Source organism: Phaseolus vulgaris, chromosome 7 (assembly GCF_051622355.1).
Source record: "Phaseolus vulgaris cultivar YP4 chromosome 7, ASM5162235v1, whole genome shotgun sequence".
NCBI classification, from domain to species: Eukaryota; Viridiplantae; Streptophyta; class Magnoliopsida; order Fabales; family Fabaceae; genus Phaseolus; species Phaseolus vulgaris.
In genome coordinates this window covers 2,709,173-2,718,634 of record NC_143504.1, presented here as the reverse complement: position 1 = coordinate 2,718,634, position 9,462 = coordinate 2,709,173, and the positions used below count along the sequence as shown (strand labels likewise).

The window sequence follows — 9,462 nt, the reverse complement described above, 5'->3', positions numbered from 1 at the left end:
CTTCATTCTGATAAAATAAAACAGATTTTGAAGGTTAAGTTTATTGAATTGGATCCATGATCCTTAAGAGAAATCATCTTGTTAATTAATTGGAACCGACAGAGAGATTATGCTAATGATAGTTTATTATTACGAATCTAGGCAGCAATTAAAAAGGAATATAAACATTCACTGTAAAGGTTATATGTGTCAAGGGATATTGGAAATATATATATTTTTGTTGAAAATTTGACTAATTTGGAGGGAATGGTTTAAAAATATAACGCATATTGGAAGGAGGGGACACGGTGGGTCACATTAGGAGTTGTGACGAAAACTTTAGAATTGAAGAAGGCTTTACTTTTTAATTTAAAATTTGGTATGATAAATATTGGTATAAGTATTAGGATTATGATTAATTATGCTTTTTAAGTGGGAGACTACAAGCCTACAAAAAGTTCTCACTCTCACTCTCTCTCGGAGTTAGTAAGATTCGCAGAGATCTCTCTCAAAGCTAAAACCAATATATAAACTATATAGATTTCAACGTCAATCACGCAAACATCATAAACAATAATTCATCATCATCAACACGTAACGGTGGGGACCCAAACCCTAAGTTTCGCAAACACACCTGAACCTTATAATATTCAATTCAATGCCCTCCATGTCATAACATTACCATGCCCTTTCAGACAACCCCAACTGGGAAGTCTACAATAACTAAACTTTCTCTCTATCCCAAAACTTAGTATCAGCCACAGAGCCATGTTCCAAGCTTATTCTTCTAACTTTGACTTTACTCACTAAATTGCCATCATGGCTTCTCATGCCATGCCATGTATTACAAGAATCCAACTTGGAATAATGTGAAAGGATAAAGATGTAGCAAATTCTTTCCTATTTCTCACAAACATCTGTCTGAAATTACACACAAGATATCAGTATAAGAGCACTAGAAAAAATGAATATATAAAATAAAAATTGTCCAAGCTGATACATTATAATACAAAAATATCCATAGATGATGCATGTGTTGGTTGGAGCATTTTTGTGTTTATACCAAAAAACACATCCCTTGTCTGAAAGAAGGTATCTAGCCTGAGATGAATACGGAGTGAATACGATGTTGACACGTGGGACATGCAGCAGTGATTAGTGGGGCGGTGTTAATTAGATCTGAGCGCCATATATGGTCTGGTTTAGGATCTTGGATGCTATACTATGAAAGCTGTTTTCTCTATCTCACTTGTAGGGCCCCATCTGCTTTTTCTAGAGAGAGATATGTGCAATGGTGGTGGGTGAAGCTGTCGGTTTAGAGACTCAATCAACAAATACTAGTAATATAGCTCTGAAAATTTTAAATTTTCAGATGAGTTTTCTATGAATTTTGTTAAGTAGTAGTAGGAATTTTCATTCACGTGATGCTGAGAGAAGCTAAAAATGGAAAGAAATAAAATAAGGTAGTGAGGTATGGATGGATTCAATATCTGATTTTGGGACATTCAATAGCTTTCATAATTCTTTGTATCAGCTGCAGAATTAGTTGGAGTCAGCAGAAGCCAGGGTGGGAGGATAGAGACATGGGCTTCACGGTGGTTTATTGGGTTTCGTTCCTTCGTCAATATTCAATAATAATAATAATAATATGTTTTAAATGATAGAATATGTTATGTCAAAAGTGTCCAATAAAGAGAACTTTCGATTTGAAATGGAACATCTGTTTTGTGAATTGATGCCTGATTAATTAATTGTTTAGCAATCTTAAATAAAGTCATGGAGAAAAGGGTGGCATGAGCATTATGGAGTGATATATATGTGTGTGTACATGTCATGAATGAATTGGCTCTGAATGAGCTGAAGTTCATGTTGAGTCAGACCTTTAACAAATGTTTATCAGTAGATTATGCAAGGTGGCAAGCTTTTGATTGGCCATCTTAAGCAACGTTCAAATGCATGAACTTAGGTTGAAAATGGCCAAATATCTCAAAAACTTTTCTAACCTGTTGAAAAATCCTTAGGCATCATGCTAAAACTAAACATGTATATATAAATGTAGAGTTTATTTTTAACATAAATCCTCACAAAGTTTTAATGTTGACTAGAATACTTATAGTAAGACAGCATATATATAGCTTAAAATTTCTCCAAACCCTAATTCATAAATAGAGAGTCCAATGAGTGATTTGAGTTAGACATACCAATTATTAAAGTCTGTGATGGGTTGGGATGATAAACCAAGGAATGGGTCCAACTGTCTATTAAATTGTGAATATGTTAGTCAGCTAGTTTAATGCCTTTGATGCTGCTACATATAAATAATTCACCAAATGCAAGTTGATTGAAAGAGACTATGAGTTGCCCTTCAAAATAGCTACCCTTTATTTTGTTGGTGAGTCACACCAACTATACATAATTTTATGTACAGTGCCTCGTACATACACGAGGGAGTTTAAGTGTGTGAGGCAGAAAAGAGAATTATATATGGCTCCGTTCCAAACCCAATCATTAACACTTTCATCCCGTGCCATACTCCCATCACATGCATCACATTCTCAAACCTCCCTCTCATTCCATTCCCCTCCGATTTTTTGCATATATCAATTCTTCTTTTACCCCAGACTGTTCACACAGCTCAAATAATTCATTCAGACTGTTCACAACTCAAATAACATTTGCAAAATTGAAAAGAAATTAATTTCAAAATGAATGTTTTATGTAAAAAGTAAGTTAACAAAGTATATAAATCTATTTCAATTCTGAATCAACTTTATATCTATAATCACTTTCAAGATTAAACCAAATACAGAACATTAATTGAAAATGTAAAGTGATTATGAATCTGAGCACAGGCTTAAGAGGGATACCTTTGTAATTTGAAGAAAGGAGTAAAAAGGCAATGGAGATAAAAACTGTATCAAGAGACAAATTCCAAGCCTTTGGGTCCCTTGGATGTGGGTCTTCTAGGGTGGTGTTCCCATATTTTCACACACTTTCTTCTCCTTGGGACATCCGCAAGGACCCCACTTTCCTCACCTTTTATTTCTAAATTTCTACACAAAATTTGCTTTTTGTCAAAACCCATTGAATCCTGGGTATAAATAGACCCCAACCAATGCAACAAACTACTCCTTAATACAAGCACATTAAACTACCCCTACCTTTGTTGTTCCACACTTTCACTACCCCTTCTTCAACTCAACTCAAATCACGCCCATGGAAACCCAACTTGACTACAAAACCAAAAGAGCAAACCCCACTTCCCCAACGAGCTTGAAGCTCTTCGGATTCAGCGTCCATGAAGACATCACCGTGGAAGAGGAAGACGAGGTGGTCATGCATGATGACGCGGAAGACACAACCACCAAGGCCTCTTCCACTTCCCCATCTGCCTCGCGGGACTCCGCCGGTGCCGGTTCCGGAACTCCGTCCTCCGGCGACCGGAAATACGAGTGCCAATACTGCTGCCGAGAGTTCGCAAATTCACAAGCACTTGGTGGGCACCAGAACGCGCACAAAAAAGAGCGTCAACAATTGAAGCGTGCACAATTACAGGCCACGCGAAACGCCGCCGTTTCCTTCACGCGAAACCCTATGATCTCCGCCTTCGCCCCACCGCCGCACCTGCTGGCTCCGCCGGGGTCCATGGTGGTCCCGGGTTCTCCATGGGTGTACGTGCCACCACGTGCCGCGCCTCCTCCCTTCCACGTGTCAGTATCGCACGGTTGTGCGTTCCCGTCGGCGAATGGCCACAACGGGTTGAGTAGTAATAACAATAGCAACGTTACCATAACGGGTGTGAAATCCGCGGGTGCAGGGATGTTTCCCTATGTTGGCGTTGTAGGTGATTCGCAATTAGCTTTGTCAACGGTGCAGGTGCAGGCCCGGGCCCACCACGCTACGGTTGATGGGCCCTCTTTGAGTAGGTTCTCCAAAGGGGATGGTGGGCCCAAATTTGATGATGCATGGGGCTTGGACTTGCACCTTAGTCTTGCGCCAGCTGCGCCGTGACCTCTTGGCTCAGCTCGGCTTGAAATTCAGTGAGTGTAACCGTCTCTTTGTTCAGGCTTGACGCGCCGTTTAAGGGCATATATATATTAGCTGTTTCAGCTTCCTATATTGTACATTTTCATATTTAATTGCTATTTTTTCACGTAAATTATTTCACTTAGTACACATTACAACTGCTCATATAAATTCACACCCACTAATTTTCCTTTTACTTCTCTTTTCTACCCTTCAAAATTTGTACATCACCAATCTACATTTACAAGTTTTTTTTATTTTTTTTAATTTTCGTCTTACTATACACCTAAACGGATTTAAGAAGACTAATAAATAATTGATAAACGTACCTAATTAATAAATCAAAATTAGTACCTTAAACTCGAGAAAACGTATCTTAATCAGTTATACTCTTTAGTGAGTTAATTTGTGTAGGTAACTTATATAAGTTATTGTTTAGATCTCATCAGAGTTTTAGCTCACTTATATATATAAAATTATTGCAACAATCAATTTAGTATCATTAATAAAGATGCTCATATTTGTAATCTTTAGCATGGAATCGGTGCACTATTCTTATTGAGCACATTGTGGTCCATTAATATAATGAAAGGATGCTAATATACCTTTCAATAACCAGAAAACATATGATTAGCTTTTTTAATTAATTTTTTATGTCAGAAAAGTCTTGCTAGTGGGCAAGCGACTACATTAATTTAAGAGAATTAAAACGTCAATTTGTATATCAGATGTTTATGTCTGGATTGTTACTTTAACATATCTGATATTTATTTTATCGTGTTGAAGATTTGAAGACTGGATTTGGATTTTTTACCAGGATGTTCAAGCTATAACCACATATATTCCTGTGGTGAAAAAGAAATTAAAGTGTTTACACAGACATAGTTACTATATTACCAACTACGTGTTTAGACAGACTGTGCACAGAAAGTACAATCAATGTGAAAATATTATACCATTCATTTAATGTTCAGTAAAATCATTTCAAGCCATTAACGTAATAAGAGTGGGTTTCAAAATTATTTTAGCTGTAAATTTTTAGTGAAAGGTTTTATTAGAATATAGCATAATCAAAATAAAAGTATGAGCAATTTCACAAATGTTCAGCTGTGATTGTGAAATGTTCAAAAGTTTCTTCACATCATCAGTAGTCTATGAAACTATTGTACTTAGTTGAGGTGAAAAATCAGAAAAAGATAAAGCATTCCAACGTATGGTAACTGCCCAATACTTGTTACATGGTATCAGAATAAATATATATATATATATATATGATTATCTAAGCCAACATTTTCATTGTAACCTTTAACTATTCTGGAAATTACAGATAAATATAGCAGTTAAGGCCAAAATGACAGTTCCAAAAATTATTGGTAGCCACGAAGGAAGATTTTATAAGTGTGTATTTAATTAGGTTAGATACATGTGTGTACATATTATGCAGAAAGTAGTACGCAATCTTTTTTACCTTCCTTTCATGGTTTTATTGCTTCTGTCCTTGGATCAATGGTTAATCGTGAGAATAACAATACTGTCAGAATCACGTGGTCACAACATATGAAGCTCTGTGTCTATTATTGAGCAATGACACGATTCAAGGAATGCTTTGAAAACGAAAAATCAACAATAATTATTAAGTTTTACTCAAGTGTAAAGGGGAAGCTTCTGGGTAAACATTTTGTGCAACATATGATGGGTGAGGAGGGGAATGATAACTGGTCTGTTTCTTTCTGTCACCATGTTATAATGCCACATTTGATGCCTTATCAAACACGAATACCTCATAGCTGATTGGAGACATCAATGAAAAACCAAATAATTGTGTCCCTTGTTACATAAATTGTCAGTATAAATATATATGCTTCAATAACAGTAACCATGCAAGAAAGAGATAGAATCTTGGAAGAAGATTGATGTATTAATTAATTCCGTTCTTTCCCTTAATTGATTTTCAAGATCTTTATTATGTCTCTCAAACAACGTCAAATATTAATATTGCAATATTTCTAGACACTGAGAGCTTCTATATTAACCCTTCGATGCTTTGTTGGTACCTTATTTTCTTCTTCAACATATAAAAGAGTTGATAAAATGTGGGACCAATAGCAAGAAGATTAATATCTGAGAAAAGGTAATTTGGAAATGCAGTTTACTTTGATTAGCTGATTGAAAAAAAAAGTGTTTCATTCTGCTACAATCTTTCGTTGTCTTCCATAATTCACTGAACAAACTTTATATATCTATGTTCAATAAGTTGCTGTCCAAACACAAGGATGGTGACAGAGAGGGTTTTTATTTGTTGAGAAAATAATAGACAAGAATTGCTGCTTACTCTGAAGAGACTTGTGGGTAAGAGTAAAGACAAGCCTTTTACTAGTATTTAAAAAGGGAAAGTTTTAATCAGAAAATACATTGTTTATTACATTAAAAATATATAAAAAAATCTAGCACACTCCAGCATTAGAAAGTTTCTTGGTTGTGTAAAAATGAGAGATAACTATTATATATAATTGCATATGCAAAGAGACCATTTTCGATTTTAAACTCAACACACCATCGAGATACGACTTTGTCATTGTGTCAGGGTTTGTTCTCATATTAAAAATATGCAAACATGTAATAAATTAACGTTATATTTGTTGCACATCCGGCGTCCATACATTAAAAATTAATTTTTTATTTTTTTTTATAAATGTGTACAAATCTCATTTTATAAATCGATTTTATTATATTAAGTTAGATTCAACCATCTCAAATCTATTCTAACAAAAGTTTGTTAAATTTATGGACTTTAAACTTAATGGCCGATAAATTGTGAACTTATCACACCATCCGCTATTGATCGTTAAATTTAAAATTCACTTTATAATAATATTTGATGGCAGAAACCTTTTATCTCATGATAAATTGTGGTATATTGTTAACATCAGTATCTTTTTCAATCAACAGTTGTGAAGAAATAGTTTGAGGTCCAAAATTATATCTCAACAAGAACCCTTTCCTAAGGACAGAAAGGAATAAATTTTGGGGGAAGAGAGTGATGAGCTAGCCAGAAACGGTCATGTTGACAAGTGGTATATTCCCAAAATTCTCGATCTTTATATCTTTCTCATGACTAAAGTGAAGTTCAGAAATATTGAATGTGTACTAAATGGAATTAGGATAACACAAGGTCGGTGCTTTTGCCACCCATTATATATATATAAATTGAAATATTTTATTCAAACATGTCAAACCCAAAAGAAGATTTGGTCACTTTAAATAAAAGCTAAGGTGGATGATTCTATCTGCCTTGCTTAGCAAAAATCTTGGTTTTAATTTATCTTAGTTGGAAACAGGTGGAGTTGGTTTCGCAAGAGGGGTTAAGAGAAGAATATGAATATTTTTAGATTTTATTAAGAGGTTGGATATGCTTTCGGTTTTACCTTTCTCTTATTTTGCTTCCTTGGATTGGTAACTTTGATTTTGATCTGTGGAAGAACAAAAAGGTTGGTTCATTTTGGAACCATGATGATGATTACATTTGAAAACTTGGGCAGTTAGAAAAGATTGTTTCTTCTTTAGAGCTTTTCAACACAGTGGAGTTAATTATCCTTTGTGGTTGGTGAGGAAAGAAACTAAGAAACCTTTTACACAATAGAATTAAAACAATATTATAGCTCTATTGAACTCCTAAGTTAATCTAACATGGCTTACACACGCAAGTCACCAACTAGTCAAGCTTTCTTGTAATTTTTTTAACCCCTAACCCATCTTCTTCTGCTTTCTTATTACTCACTTTAATCCAATTACATACATGATTATTAAGTTTGTACGTGTTCATAATAGTAAAAAAAGTTGTGTTTTTTGTCTGGTTTTTCTTTCTATTTTTGTTTTGGTTTTCTGGCTACATATTATATTTTTCTCTCTTCCTTTATTTTCTCTCTTTCATCCACTGATACATCCCAAAATGGAATGCACTTTCACCATTTTTTAAAGGAAATTTAGCCCTCCAAACATGCATGTAGCTTGGGACCATGAAATTTTAATTGGTTCTTAACGGGGAAGTCATTTCTCTTCATTCTAATTGGCTTGAGGTTGATGAAGAAGTTAAGAGAGAATAGCTCAGCCATTACGCTCATGAAGTGTATTAAACATCATACCCAATCTACACGAAAACAAGGTTTGTTTGTTATAGTAGATAATGACTTTTGCTAATTACTCCTCCCAAAGTCTGTCTTTATGTACCATAGCTTTTCACTATTGGTCAATGAGTATTTCACAACTATGATGTAAAGGGACATTGTAGGAGTTGGAAGATGACTAAGACAATATTTTTTCCCTTTCTTTTTCATCTTCATCCCCACAAACTTGGACATTGATTGGCTTCCCCATGTTAACTCATTGTGAGTGTTTGTTTGGAAGCAGGTAGTTGGTTATAATTTTAAGACAAATTCTGTAAATATTATTTTTCAAATACATGAGAAGGAAAATCTTCTAAAGTTTATGATTTTTCAATCAATTTTAGTCAATATTTAAAATGAGGATTGGTAGCATTTACCCTCTTAAAAAAATCGTAATGTAGAGCAATCCTAATTAAATTACACTCACACATTAAACATATTAGCACCTTTCTAGTAGGGATTTGAGTCTCAATTGGCTACATCATTGAAAGTTAGTCTTTTTGCTAGACTCAACTTTTGTTAGTACCAAAATTCTATTTATTACACTTCTAACAATTTTTCTATGATCAAGATAGGAATCCCTATTTATTTGTTATCATGCAAAATATTAGTAATATTTTATTAATAATTAATCTTTATTGAAGGTTTATATTTGATTTTTTTTTTAAATTTCATCTGCTTGTTTTTCTTATTCAAATTGGTGTCTTGAACTTATGGTTTGTTTATACTTGATTTAGTTTTGGATTTTGCTTGTTTGTTTCTGGTTTTGGAACTTCTTGTTTTAGACTAGTTTAAATGGCTTTTTGAGTAGTTTGGATTGTATTATGTTGACCGGCTGTTTTGGTGTTGTATAAGGGTTGAATCATCCCTGAAGTGACCCATATTTATTTATTCATTATTATTGATGAAAAAAAAATATTTATTAAAAATTTATCTACAAGAATATCTCCTTTCACATTTTTCATTTATATGTTGAGATTTTAATCAAAGATACAAGTCCATTTAATCCAAACTAACAATTTATTGACATTATTTAAAGTTTTTAATTTCACAATGTATTGAACTTCGAAACACCCTAAAATATTTAATTTTTTTATTATTATTTGTTGATAAAAATAATTAAAAAAACAACAAATGTTTTCAATCAGTGAGATCATTTTACTCAAATATTGTTACTTTTTTTCTCACTATACCTAATTACATATTTAATTGAAGACAAAACTAGAAAAAAAAACTTTTAATATTTCCTTCAAAATAAAAGTGTCAATGAATAAGAAATAAAGAGAATAAAAGA

General features: G+C 33.7%; 1 protein-coding gene across 1 annotated transcript; it reads left to right on the top strand.

Annotated features, from left to right (window-relative positions):
- Positions 1-526: 526 nt before the first annotated feature.
- On the top strand, positions 527-4,138 carry LOC137828648 (C2H2 and C2HC zinc fingers superfamily protein). The gene has a single exon (XM_068635305.2). It carries the CDS (start codon positions 3,196-3,198, stop codon positions 3,988-3,990), a length of 795 nt encoding a protein of 264 aa, XP_068491406.1. The 5' UTR covers positions 527-3,195; the 3' UTR covers positions 3,991-4,138.
- Positions 4,139-9,462: the final 5,324 nt, after the last annotated feature.